At 37.2% G+C, this 14,277-nt stretch overlaps 2 protein-coding genes across 11 annotated transcripts; one reads left to right on the top strand and one right to left on the bottom strand.

The window, feature by feature from the left end:
- Positions 1-8,872: 8,872 nt before the first annotated feature.
- Positions 8,873-10,725, top strand: LOC127451939 (dynactin subunit 5). The gene is made up of 6 exons (XM_051717021.1): positions 8,873-8,996; positions 9,286-9,354; positions 9,446-9,564; positions 9,702-9,813; positions 9,907-10,009; positions 10,234-10,725. Exons 1-6 carry the CDS (start codon positions 8,949-8,951, stop codon positions 10,329-10,331), a joined length of 549 nt encoding a protein of 182 aa, XP_051572981.1. The 5' UTR covers positions 8,873-8,948; the 3' UTR covers positions 10,332-10,725.
- A 149-nt stretch (positions 10,726-10,874) lies between these two features.
- On the bottom strand, positions 10,875-13,823 carry rpusd1 (RNA pseudouridine synthase domain containing 1). 10 transcript variants are annotated; one of them, XM_051717014.1, is made up of 6 exons: positions 13,747-13,823; positions 12,347-12,537; positions 12,105-12,228; positions 11,928-12,030; positions 11,733-11,834; positions 10,875-11,648 (listed from the first exon to the last, which is right to left on the bottom strand). In XM_051717014.1, exons 1-6 carry the CDS (start codon positions 13,747-13,749, stop codon positions 11,272-11,274), a joined length of 900 nt encoding a protein of 299 aa, XP_051572974.1. In that variant the 5' UTR covers positions 13,750-13,823; the 3' UTR covers positions 10,875-11,271. The 10 variants fall into 10 exon arrangements, with proteins under 10 accessions (XP_051572974.1, XP_051572973.1, XP_051572971.1 ...); XM_051717013.1 differs by having other exon boundaries at positions 12,347-12,540; positions 13,747-13,803; XM_051717011.1 differs by lacking the exon at positions 13,747-13,823 and adding an exon at positions 13,296-13,605 and having other exon boundaries at positions 12,347-12,540.
- Between the last annotated feature and the right edge of the window lie 454 nt (positions 13,824-14,277).

The following is a 14,277-nucleotide window of genomic DNA, read 5'->3' as shown; positions in this document are numbered from 1 at the left end:
GCAGCTCACTCCTCTTTAGGAAGGAAGCCCACGTTGGCGCTCTGGTTGGCAATGGCTTGCTCTAGCAGAGCTCTTTGTGTGAGAGCAGGAAGGTAGAGGAAGGCATAGAGAAGTCCCAGCAACAGAAGAGCAATGACCAGAGGAAAAACCCAATCTGTAGTCATGATCGGCTCTTCACATCGGGCCTGAAGGAAGGAGCCCTGCATTGTCCCGGTGGCAGACAGAGTTAGAGCGAAGTTCCAGTGCGACTCAATCTCTTGACCTTTGCGTTCTCCACTGGTACGCTGTCCAGAGACCGCTGAGACGTGTGTGTCAGTACGTGTCCTCTTGTCAAGACAAACCTGCCACTAGCCACTCTGCTTGGCACAGAGACACAGCTGTCAATGTGACACTCTAGCCAGATGTCAACAAATCTGGCCTGCCCTGGGAGATTCACGCCCAGACTGCTGCTAGATGCGGCAAAAACCTTGTCAGAGAAATGCAGAACTTTGAAGATGTCAAAAGTAAACACCAGCATAAAGTATGCTTCATCACTAACCCGTTTTAAGAGTATTACCTTGGCATGATTATTCACCTAAACCTCTCACAAGGTAGGGGAAAAATTTAATGTAGCAAAGGGCTCATTTGAAATGTTATGCAACACTATTTGGGGACAGAACACTATGTTAGAACTAATACCTGGAGCCAGTACCTCCGCATTACAACATTGAAATCATCTCCCAAATCTACAATTTGGATTATGAAATTTCAGTGCTTGCATAACGTAATTATGTAATTCTTTGTAACATTCTATGCCACAATATTTTGTGAATCAGACAAAATTACCTGTGATTATTGAACATTGTTTTTAATTATGGGATATTCTTACAATGACTTTGTGCAACATAGTTAAAAACGTATTTTAGACCAGCTGTTTTAATTTAGAATCAATAGCTGCGTCCAAAATCACGTTCTGTCACAGTATATACTGTTTTTGTTACTTTTTTTTTGTTTTGTTTCTGCACTTCTCGGTCTGTGAAACAGTATGTTCTTTAGTTATGCATGCGAGTATGAATAGATTCCAGACATACTTGTAGGTATTGACCCGTTACCTGAATATAGGACGTAATAACAACAACCGCAAAAATAATTTACTCTGGTTTTGTTAAACGAGCACCATTTAAAGGGTTAGTTCAGCCAAAAATGAAACTTCTCTCCTCATTTACTCACCCTCATGCCATCCCAGATGTGAATGACTTTTTCTTCATCAGAACACATTTGAAGAAAAATAGAAAAATATCTTTGCTCAGTAGGTCCTTAAAATGCAAGTGGATGGTGATTAGACCTTTGAAGCTCCAAAAAGAACAGACAGTCATCCATATGACTCCGCTGGTTAAATGTCTTCTAAAGCTAAACGATCACTTTGGCTGTGAAAAAGATCAATATTTAAGTGCTTTTTAACTATAAATCTTCACTTCCGGTCAGCAGCAGTACGCGCGTGTGATGTAATCACATTGGCTTGTTCACACAAGAACAGACGCACGTGCAACACAACTGGAAGAGCAATGCTGTTTACAACTTAATAGGATTGTTTTTATCAGTTTGTTTACTCACAATGGGGTGTTTGTGTGCTCATCCTGGATGTCTCAACCGAGAGAAAAACATGAGATTAGATCCATAACATGCCAACACGAATACTTTACAAGAGACCGCGTGAACTCCGCCTTCTTTTGTGAATGCACATAGAGCTGCTAACCGGAAGCGATGGTTTATCGTTAAAAAGTACATCAATATTTCAATTTTTGCAGCAAAAGCGATCATTTTGCTTTAGAAGACATTAATTTATTGTATAGAGTTGTGTAGGTGACGTTTATGCTGACTGTCTGTTCTTTTTGGAGCTTCAAAGGTTGTATCACCATCCACTTGCATTTTAAGGACCTACTGAGTTAAGATATTTTTCTTCAAATGTGTTCTGATGAAGAAAGAAAGTCATACACATTTGGAATGGCATGAGGGTGAGTAAATTATGAAATAGTTTTCATTTTTAGTGTGAACTATCCCTTTAAACACAAGGAACAACTTACAGGTATATTACTTACAGTTGAAAAGAGCAGTCCGACTTGGGGCAGTCCGACCCTTTTTTAAATCCAGGGTTTGAACGTGATGTCTTCTCAGCTCATGAGGCATTATGGGATAGAACAGTGTCCAGTGGATGCACACTTCAGAATCTCGCCGGAAATTTTAGGTCATCTGGGTATTTCTCGCTCACTGTTTTATGAATACTGAGGATTCGGACATACTACTCCGTTTGCATACTTTTTTTTTTTACTTACAATATAGTTGGGAAGTATGGATATTCGGACGCAGCGAATATTATCAAGGTCTATACTTGTACAAGGCCATGTGGCAGGTTATGGATCCAGTGCTTTATAAGTGTATACTACTTACATATACAGTGGCCCAAAAAGTGTTTGGGCATTTTAGCCACACTTAAAAATATATGAATGTATTTGTATTATATGTATAACAAAATTTCAAACCAAGTGAAATTTATTTGAAAGAAATATAGTAAATACATAATTTTCGGTAACACTTTACAATAAGGTTGTAAAAAAAAATTTAAATGTTAGTTAACTACATTATATGAACTAACAATGAACAATATTTTTACAGCACTTAGTTAATTAATATTAATTTCAACAAATTAAGTTGCATGCGTTAACATTAGTTAATGCATTATGAACTTACATGAACTAACAATAAACAATTTTATTTTCATAAATTAACTAGGGATGGCACAAGTAATCAACTAATCAAGTACTCATTCAGCACCAGCTAATCGACTATTAAAAATACTACTTGCAAATTCATTTTCTTTTGCATATTTGTCTGCTGTAGGCAATGCTAAATTATACCGTAATTTCCCTCTGAATGTCCCACCAAATCTCACAGTTACAACTGAGTCATAAATGCACTGAGAATTGTAATGAAAAACAATTGTAATTAAAATAATATTATAAGTCTTTTTTTTTTTTTTTTTTATTAAAAAAACACAAAAGTACTCAATAATTCCCATCCCTAAAATTAACTGTGGCAGCGGGGGCATGGTCAAGCGTCAGTCCGGAGAGAGAGAAAGCAGTAAGGGCGCTTGCACCTGAGCAAGATTATGTTTAACACCTGTTTCTAATTCCAGTGAGCATGGGGAGAGTGGTATATAAGCAGCCACGCCACCAGCAGAGAGAGAGAGAGAGCCTGGCACAAGGAAGGCCACGGTGCTCCTGAAGCTGCTACGTTTAATCTGTTATGTTTGTGAAGATGATGTGTTTAAGTTACTACGTGCCTGTGAAGCTAATGAGTTTAAGTCTACGTGCCTGTGAAGCTGACGAGTTTGTGAAGTTGTAAAGCAATGAAGTGGCCAATTAAAAGTCCTACCTGAGCCTAGAAAAACCTGCTTCCTTGTGTTCTCCTTCCCTTCTGTTTGTGAGCTGTGTTACATTAACATAAACCAAGATTAATAAATGCTGTTCATTGTTAGTTAATAATACCTAATGCATTGACTAATGTAAAAAAAAATTAAAAAAAATAAAATAAAATACAACTTTGTTGTAAAGTGTAACCCAATTTTCAAGCAAACATTTCACAAAAGCAAGTTTGTTAGGTTTCAAATGATAAAACAGTAGATAAATTGTTCAGAATTAGGACAAAAAGTATTTGAACACATTCTCATTCTCAAACTTAGTGGAACATGCCCATAGTTAATGTGATGAACACACCTGTGGTTACTCTGTTAGGACATCTTGTGTGAATGGCTAGAAAAAGTCAGTTATGAGGAGAGCTTAAGCAGAATCTGTTTGCTTTGCCGCTTGGTGTAATATTTTGCTATTTAATACAATTAAACTAAACCATTTTAAAGTGTCCAAATATTTTTTGGCCACTTCAAATGGCATTCAGTCATCGATGAGCACATGGCGTCCTTTAAACTGTGAACTGCTGTAAAAAGCAGTAAAGTGACAGTAAGTGTAATGGTATTTATAAATGATGCAGAGGTAAAGCGTCTGACTCAGATAGGATGTCTTAACCTCCACTGAAAAAGGCCTCTCCCTCAGCACCTGAAAATCAGGTCACCTCACTGTGGAGCACCACAGTGACAGGACACAGTGCTGGCGAAACACCAAAGGTGCTCATTGTTTTTCCAGACACAAAAGCATATTTCACATAGTTTTCACCTCTGTTTTTTTGTTTTGTTTAATGATTGAATGTGATTAATAACTAATTAATTAATTTGTTATAACATTTTGTCAAGATTATAGCAATACTAAAATGAATGGACATGGCTAATCAATGCATGGGGGTGGTGATGATGATTTTATATTCAAGGGTGCTTATTAAAATTTCAATTCAGTTTTAAGTTGGGGTGACACTAGCAGGTCTAAACAATTTCTTGCTCTTTCATTAATGTATGAACAAGGCCCTTATTCCAGGTTGCTTCAGGGGACAATTTTTTTTCAATTAGGGCACTTTGCATGAAGAACTTGAACTTAATCAAGATGTTGTTGAAAGTTTTAAGAAAACTGTTGGGCTTTAATAAGTTGCTTTAAAACTATGTGTATTGTGAAAGTGCAGTACAAATATAAATGTCTAGAGTGTAGACAAACTTATTTTCTCAAGAAAAACATGAAAATTGTGAGTTCATATTAGTTTTTTTCTCAACAATCGAACAAAATAAATGCAGTCCTGTTGTTTAAGTTACTTAGAGCTCTGTTTTTTGTTGCTAATGTCAGACACTTTTGTGGCATTTATGATTTAAAAGACATTCATGTCGAATCCTTGAATAAGTTTGAGCAAAACATTTGTGGGTGCCCATATCATATTGTATCGTGAGGCTATGCATCATATTGTGAAATTTGTGTATCGTTACATGCCTACTCTGAACACGTAAAGCGCATGTCATGCCAACCACCTATATAAACTGGCACAACACCCAAGTAATTATATCAACGCATTCGATCTAGGCGCAGGGAGGATGGCATTAGATAACATTTAACAGATAAACAGGAAGCATTACATAACAGCTCAATAAATACAAATCCTACACACTCTGAATCAGGATCTCTATATGGATTTAGAGAAAAAAAGACACTGAAATAACAATTAAAGAACAGAAAGATAGAAGGTATGAAAAGAGTGCCTCCAGATCTCCTTTTCTCTCTATACACAGGCAGTACAAATCATCACGACACACCAGCATTTGATGCAGTATTAACTTTGGCTTCACTGGCTCTTCTGAACAGATAGATAGCATGTCAGTCGCCCACAGACATGGAGGCTGTATGCATTATATAAGGCCCTCCTGAAATTCTGTCCACTATTTCAGCAGCTTTTATCCATTACTATACAATGATGACAAGAATCCACATACCTTATTGTGCATACACACACATAAAGTACATAAAACAACATTCCCCAGACACTAAATGATCCCTAAACTATTTTTAACTCAGCTAGCGCTAAGAACAGTGAAGCATGATTTGTTGAAGCATGAAGCAGTCAAAAATGTATGAATACAGTTCATGTCTTGTAAAAAGCCCTGACAAATTCTCAAGAGCTCTTCTATGCAGGATAAAAATACCAACATTTGATAACGAAAACAGAGAGAGAGAGAAAAAAATCGAATTACAAATACAAAATTCTAAAGTCAGGAAATGTTTGAACTTTGAGTTCAGTTATCTTGCTTATTTAAGATCTAGAGCACTGGTCAGACTATTTAGATGCAAGTTAATAGCAATATATTCTTGCTTGGAGACATTAGGTGTGTTCGAGTTTGACTGCGCCTTGCCTTACCGATCGGTGAGATTTACTGGTTGCAGTCGGGGGAGGAGTTGAAAAGAGAGCAGACAACCTGGATGCTTTGCTCTTCCTGTTGTCTGCTGAACCTACACCAGTCACGGAAGATCAATTCAGATAGACAGATGCTTGAATTTAACACAATATAACCAGAAACATTGTTCATTTGAAAGGTTTATGTGCTGCTAAATACAGTGCCTGCTGTGTGTACAAGAAAGTACAATAAAAGCCTGTATTATTTTAATATCAATAAAGGAGTCAGTATTTGTAATAATTTTGAATGTTTTTAATGAATAAACATAATATTACTATGACCAACATAATATAACATGACATAAGCATGATGTACTGTTATAAAAACACGGATTTGTGAGAGTTTTTGCAGAACTGGAGGTGTCAGAATTAACACCATGGTAATGGCATTCTACCATACTACTCTTATTTCTGCCATAGACAGACATAGTAGAAGTAGTAAGAGTAGTTATGTGAAGTGTGCAATTGCAAACGCAGCCCATGAAACATGTGTAACCGTTGTCACATTGTGAGTCTGGCCAATCGCAAATAAGCTGTGTCCTCATTCAGAGCTCGTGCAGCTGCTCTGGAAAAACTGCGCCAGCTGCATGAGGCGGTACTTTGATGGCATACGTCATGGTGACATGGCGATGGCGCCGTCTCAAGTCAGACAAAAATTATAACTGACATGCACTGCTTCAAGTCCAGCACTGCATGAAGTCTAACACACCTATTCTTTCGTTCATTATGGTGGAAAGACTACGTACTGCTTATGCCCTGAATCTACTCACTATAGTATGATTGCCCTTTTGACATGGAGTGAAATGGGCCAGAGAAATATTCCCATACAAATGCCAACAGCCAATCATCAACTCCATTAGATGTTTCCATTAGAAATCCCCAAAGGGCAACAGACCATGACACAAATAGGTGTTTTAGCGGTGCTTGTTATGTGGTGGCCTACGCTTTGTGGTTAGACTTAAATAATCGTCGAGTCAATAGCTGTGCCCCAAATGAAGCACTATACACTATGCACTTACAATACACACAATGCACTAAGCCATGTAGTGTTTATACTTTCAAAGATTAGTTTTGTCCCAAATGGTACACTTAGCTAACGTTGTTTTACTACATGGAAGCATTCGCCATTTAACAACTGACGGAAGTGACGTTTCAAAGGCATGCAATGTGTTGCTGCTAGCTTTAGCACGTTAGCCAACCTCAGTTCAACACGTGTATCTCAAATAACGTACATATTCACACAGTGTGGGGCGATGGTAAAGCATTCAACTCACATTTGTAAAGTGCTGTCTTCGCTGTTGTTTCACTAATTGCCACATTCTTCATTATTTACAATTGTTTGTCAGACCTGCGATGCAACCAGGTAACTCCGGCCCTTCCACTACTTATGGCAAGCCACGAGCACTGAGTGCATGACATGCCCAACATTCCACACTTCGTTTTAATAGTGCATCATCCGGGTACTCATAGTAGCCTACACTTCTTTTTGTTGCATTTTCAGTGTTAACATACTACTTGCACTACATTCACTACAAAATGACATAGAGTAGTGCAGAAGTTTGCACTTTAGGACGCACCTAATGTGTATGTGACCTTTGCTATGGCATTGTGATCTCTGGTATTGTATAACTATTACAAGAGAATTTCAACCTGACAGATGTAGTCACAGAGGGATTTCAGGACTGGCTTACACAACACTGCATTCGCTTGAACACATGATTTCAATCCAGGTGAGGGGGCTGAGTATTCAGCAGGCTATTAACAGCTTCTCTGTATAAATACTGCATAGGTTTTGTAACAGAAATACAAATAAATAATGACAGAAATGTAGTTTGGAACAGAACAGTTTGAAAATCATACCTGATTATGTGTATAATCTACTAGACCTGTTGTACTCATATTTATAACGCCAACAATATTTGAAGTGCACACCAAATTTATTTTTGCATATTATTTTTTATAGTGCACAGCCTACTAGATTTGTAGTGAATACTAGCATTTCACAGGATTCTGACAGAGTGCTGTTCTTGATAGCAAGACCAAAGCCCAAACAATCAGCCCACGAGTGCAGAGTGCTTTGGATTAATAATAATGATGCACATCTTAAAATAATACCACCTCCGTACAGCGGAAGTCCATTCCAAACCTATACATCATCGCCATTTTCCATTTACAACTTGGCATGTAAGAAAATTGCAAAACAAAGTATGAAAAACAAAGTATGAAAGTGTATATGTATATTATGTATTTATTATATAAATAAAAAACTAGAATCTAAAATTTTCACACACACACACACACATACACACACACACACACAAATCCAGAGTACGATATCCAGCACACTGACTCACTTTGTGTGAATCTTGCATACTGGTTAACCGAGATTTTTTTAATTGAGAAAACACAACCTCCGCGGCTCTATCATAGGAGAGAGCATAACGGTCAACTAGCGTGTTACGACAGTAAGCCACAGTTTGCGGATACCATACAAATCAATGGGTAGAACCGTAAACTGACACCTATCTGTCGCAAAATTGTCCGTGTCTTCTCTTTTATAAAACAGCTATTTTATCGTAGTAAACTCCACACATAGTTCATTCCAACAGGATTGTTTTGTGTAAAACACGTTAAAGATTAGTGAACAGGCTGTAAATTCATGAAGCGATGAGCTGTTTCCTCACAAAAAAAAAAAAAAAAAAAAAAAAAACAGTTTATTCAGCACATTGAAGCTTCTCCTCAATAGACATCCATGAAAAAAATCTCCCAGCCAGTGTACCGCCCATACTGTCTGTGGGACCGTCAAATTATACTTATGGTAGAAGGGCTCTGTGGTGGTGTAAAAATTATGAAAGCATTTTTAATTTAAAAAAATATATAATAATAATAATAATAAATAAAATAAAATTAAACACAAATAATATTCTAAATGTATCAATAAAAGAAATACATAAAACCTAAGGTAGCATTTGTATATTGATTTGTCACCTACAAGTTGTCTTGATACTAACCGGAAGCGGAAATAGCGAGGGAGTGGTTGACAGCTGCTGATCTCAAGAGTTTCACGAGCAAAACAATACAATTTTGCAAATATGGAGCTGTGTGAGATATTATACAATAAGGCAGAATACATCGAGACGGTATGTGAATAGAACGGTGAGGTTGCGAGGTTACGAGTATAAATCAGAACTACGATATATCTGAACGATTAGTTGTCTCTGCAAACCGAGTGTGTGAATGTTTTCATTTGTTAAACAAAGATGATGGAAGCAGCACGCGATTGCTTGTGACTTATCATTACTTACCGGTCAATAAGTGTCGGTATCAATGGCTCATTTAGTTAATTTAGTTACTCACATCAGCCTGGAGCTGATCCACAACTGGACCGTCATGTAACGGTAACGTTCACTCTCCTTTTAATCTTTGCAGGCGTCGGGCAATAAAGTGAGCAGACAGTCCGTTCTTTGCGGCAGTCAGAACATTGTACTCAATGGAAAAGTAAGTCACCTCTATGTCGTGTCATTTTTGCTGTGGTATTTCCTGTTCTCTTAGCAAACGTATCGATTTTGTTGTTTAATGTCTGTTTCAGACTATTGTGATGAATGACTGTATTATCAGAGGAGATCTTGCTAATGTCAGAGTTGGGCGACATTGTGTCATTAAAAGTCGTAGTGTAATCCGACCACCTTTTAAGAAATTCAGCAAAGGGTAAGTAGTAGTAAGTAGATTGATAAACATGGAGCTGTATGATTGAAATGCACTTGATTCTGACATCATATTCAACTTGCTTATGTAGAAATTATAATTCTTTCTTTAATTCTTCTTCTTTGTTTTGTGTACATCAGTGTGGCTTTCTTCCCCCTACATATTGGGGACCATGTTTTCATAGAGGAGGACTGTGTTGTCAACGCCGCACAGATAGGATCATACGTCCACATTGGCAAGAACTGTGTGATTGTAAGTAGCCCTCATCCGCATGCTGCCATTTGTTATGTGTTTGTGACTGATATTTTGACCTGGCAGTGCTTAACTGGGGTGCATATATTTCAGGGTCGACGCTGCGTCTTAAAGGACTGCTGTAAGATATTGGATAATACTGTCCTTCCTCCAGAGACAGTGGTTCCTCCATTCACAGTGTTCTCTGGCTGTCCAGGTGGGCACCTTCACGTACACTTCATATATATTTCTTCATAACAAAGATGGCAATCGGCATTTGGATTTTATCCAACATGATTATAAATTGTTTTTCAAATAAGTATAATTTGTTAAAGAGGTGATGTGTATTTGCATTAGACAGTGAAATTTAGACAAATCAGATGAATTCATTTCACTTGGTAAATGCAAATATTTAAGCTTAACTTTGATTCCAAATTTCAGGTTTGTTTTCAGGAGAGCTCCCTGAATGTACACAGGAACTGATGATCGATGTTACCAAAAGTTACTACCAGAAATTCCTCCCTCTCAGCCAGATCTAGGACTAAACTTCAGTTTTGTGTCTTCTGGGACCAAAAGCACTAATAGACTGTTGCTGCAGTTACATACTTGCAGTAAATACACCTAGCTTTGATCATGTCCATGCTAATATAGAAAAGTATAAAATATGTGAATCAGTTATACACACATCTCTCCTGTATTTCAAATAGGTATGTTTAGATTAATGCATCTTATTTGATGCCGTTGCAACACAGCAGTCTTATTTGCAATGCTGGGGGAGATCACAAGACTCAGTGATCAGCTGATATACTGAAAGTCCTTTATTTATTACAAATGAGCTTTTTAGCTTTACCATCTCTGCAACACTAAATGGTATCTGTGTGATAAAACAGATTTTATTATAGTTGTTAATAAATGCTTTTTTTATAAAGAAAATGTATACTGAATCATTTCAAGTTATTTCACCGTTTTCTCCATGTCTTGAGGGCTCCGTTAGTAGACTTCCAAATATTACACTACAGTGTAAGGAAAAGGATGACATGCAATAAAATACTCTGTAGACATCCAAGACTCATTTAGCTACATTTATATTTCATTATCCACTTGTTTGAGGTAGGAATTGTTGGGAGTTTGGACCACTGGTGGGGTGGTGGATGTACTCCCATAGTCTGCAACAAAAACTAGTTCAAACCAAACAAATAAAATCATAAAAAATATTTTAAAATCAATTTGTATTCAAGCGCAAAAGTTTAAACCATACTGTTACTCGATTCATATAATGAACAATACCTTTTGTACACATAGCACACTTCATATACTCAACAGGCCTCTCTTAAAGGGGTCATGACATGAAGAATCAAATTTTTCTAGATCTTTTGACATATAAGAGATCATTGCAATTTAAAAACATACTGTATGTTTCAGAACTGGTAAAACAGAATAAAATGGTAAGTTTCTTGAGCCGCTAAGCATAAGGATTCCTCAGTCAAGGTTCCATTCACAAAGCCACTGTTGACACTGTGCCTTCTGTTCCTCACTCTCCACTGGGCTGCTGCTCCTGTGCACTGTCTCTGTTTCTTCTTGGCTCTGTTTCTCAATCTGTGGCTTTGTTAAAATATTCTTTAGTAAATCCTCCAGAGAGTTCACACATCTTTCTGGTGCCCATTTTGAGTCTATGCTGGGCAGAAAGGGATCTGTGGCTATGACTTGTATCAGTTCATTTTCCAGTGGAATATGCAGGAAGTAAGCATGCAGCATCATGCGATAAGGAGAGTTGTCTGTGCGTAGACTATACGTGAAGTCTCCCACTATGGGGTGACCAATGACACTACAGTGTACTCTTAGCTGGTGGGTCCGTCCTGTAAAGTATTTCAAGTGGAAAACATAAATCTATGTATTTTATCTGTACTCTCTTATTTTGTGTTGAATTCTCAATTTGATACCTGTCAGAGGTTGCAAAAGCACTTTAGTGACTGTGTCTCCTTCATATGTTCCATACTCTAATACTGTGAGCTCTGTTTGGCAGGGCTTGGGATTTTCACACCCTACAGTGCACGAGAGGAAATAGGAAATATGTTAATTAATTTATATTGTTGTTTAGTGACTTAACTGAGATTTTTAATAAAGGTGATTCTGACCATCTGTTCCTTCAATGCACATCATATGGGTCTTGCCCTCTGTTGTGTTCTTGCCGATAGCAAAGTCCACAGTCACTTTCTCCTCAGCCACAATGCCACGGACCTGCACAAGAAATATAACAGTCTGTATGTGTTGTTAGGGAAAACCCTGTATATATTAATTGAATGTCACAGTACCAGTGCAAGATAAGCTTTGATAACAAGCCGGTCTTTAAAGCAGCGATACGCATGCCCTGCTGCTGCCTTGTTTAATGCAACACATAAAGCTCCACTTGTAGAGAAATCCAGTTGATGGCAAAACCTAAGAAAACACGAGAATAAAAGAAAATGCATGAACAAATTGTCAGACACAAATGTGGTCTTATATTATTAAATTTTGCTCATCTGATATTTAACTAACTAAAACTTGAGAGGAAGACCTGAAGCCATAGTAGGTGCCAGGATCTGCAAGCTCCGGGAAGTGATACTTCAGTTGGCTCTGAACAGTCTGCTTCTCATACCACATCTTGCTATCAATACGGATGTCCCAGTGTTTATTAACAACAATATAGTTTGCACTGTGGTAGAGGACACACAAGTTCTCCAGACTGGCAGACTCCATGTTCACCTTCTTCTGGAAAGCAACATCATGGCATGGTAAATCAATAAGTTATGACAAATATTTGTAATGTTCCTTGAGATGCTGGTGTGGAGTAACTGTAGTCTCACAGGTCTTATAAAATGACTGATTAAAATTAATGTGATACCTTATTAATAAGGTCTTCTTGTAAGCACTGCACTTATATTGTTATTGACCCAGATTTAACCGTTTTGTACTACAGCAGGATGCATGCTGCTGTTGGTGGGTTATTTACGTCCAGTTTTCTGTTTATTTCGTCTCTGGCAGACACGGTATGTGAGCGAATATATATTCTTTAACAGCTCCGCAAAATTAGTTTATCTGACTACTTGCCTTTTCTAGATTTTAAAGAAGATTAAATTCACTTTGATATACACAGATATACCGTCACTGAGATCCAATAAGCATATGAGGGCTTTAGTTTTCAAAATAAAAGCCTCTTTATTCAATTTAAGTCAGTTTATCACATTCTGTATTCTACAAATATTAGATCCTGCAAATATGTTTTCTTAAATGGTTTTTCAAAAATTATTTTGCCTTTTGACGATATCAGCGGAGATAAAAAAATAAATAATATTTAAAAAATAAATTGACAGACTACCAATAAACTACCCAATAGACCTTTTTCACAGACTGTGATGACGCGTTTCCGCCTTATTTAGCAGCGTAAATGTAGCAAACTTTTTTATATGATCATTTTTTTAAATATTGAGTTTAAGTTAATAACATTATGATTTGTGTTATATTACCCTGGAATCAGTTTTAAAAAACGAATTACCACAGCTGCGAGGGGGTTTCGATAACAGCTGCTCAGAGAGTGACAGTAAATTTGGCATCTCCCATTTTACTGTCTTAATCCACCGCTCTCTATTTTTTTTCCTTCTTCTGGAAAGTCATTCAAATGTAATAGTGGATTATTTATTTATTTACTTATTTTTTTTTGGTTCTTGGAGCAAATGGGTAAATGAAAATAATATTTGCTGTGATCTCCCATTCACCGCTATCGAAGTTTATCCTGCAATGGTTTACTTCTGCATTCCAAAACCCGGAGAGTGAAAAGAGTCCAGACCTGTTATGACGCGTTTCCGCCTTCTTTAACAACTCTTTTATATTTCCAATTTTAAATATATTTAGTGTACATTTATAACGTTGCACTTTGTATTATATTACCCTGGAATACGTTTTAAAGAAATAATTTACCATAGATGCGATGAGATACTGCTGTTATCCAGCAATGTATATTTTTATCTTCTTTTGCAAAGCTGTGAAAGCGTAATCGTTCTTTTTTTTTTTTTTCTTTTTTTTTGCTATTGGAGCAAACGGGTAAGCAAAAAATTACATTTGCTGTGGTCCCCCATTCACCCATTCAAGTTTAACCAACCATGATGACTTCCGCTTGGTGACTAGCAGACGTGTGAAGGTCCCATGATTAACTTGTGCCCATGACATTTTTCAAAATAAAAGCCTCTTTATTTCAAATCATGTTTATCTTATACAGTTTTCCACAAAAACTATTTTGACTGAATTTGCCATTTCTAGATATCAGTATTAGTGGTTGACCGATATATCACCGAGGCCAACAAATCGGCCGAATTTCTGACTTTTTAAATTATCAGCATCGGCCAATAATTTTTCCCTTTGACCGATTTGTTTCTTGAGGGTGCTGAGAATCGCCTGCTTGCACGTGAAGAGACTGAGTCATGTAAACGACCAGTCACGGTACGTTTTGTT

This window comes from Myxocyprinus asiaticus, chromosome 14, assembly GCF_019703515.2.
Source record: "Myxocyprinus asiaticus isolate MX2 ecotype Aquarium Trade chromosome 14, UBuf_Myxa_2, whole genome shotgun sequence".
In the NCBI taxonomy this organism is placed as follows: Eukaryota; Metazoa; Chordata; class Actinopteri; order Cypriniformes; family Catostomidae; genus Myxocyprinus; species Myxocyprinus asiaticus.
Note: the sequence above shows the minus strand (reverse complement) of the source record. Positions and strands in the feature narration are given on the sequence as shown.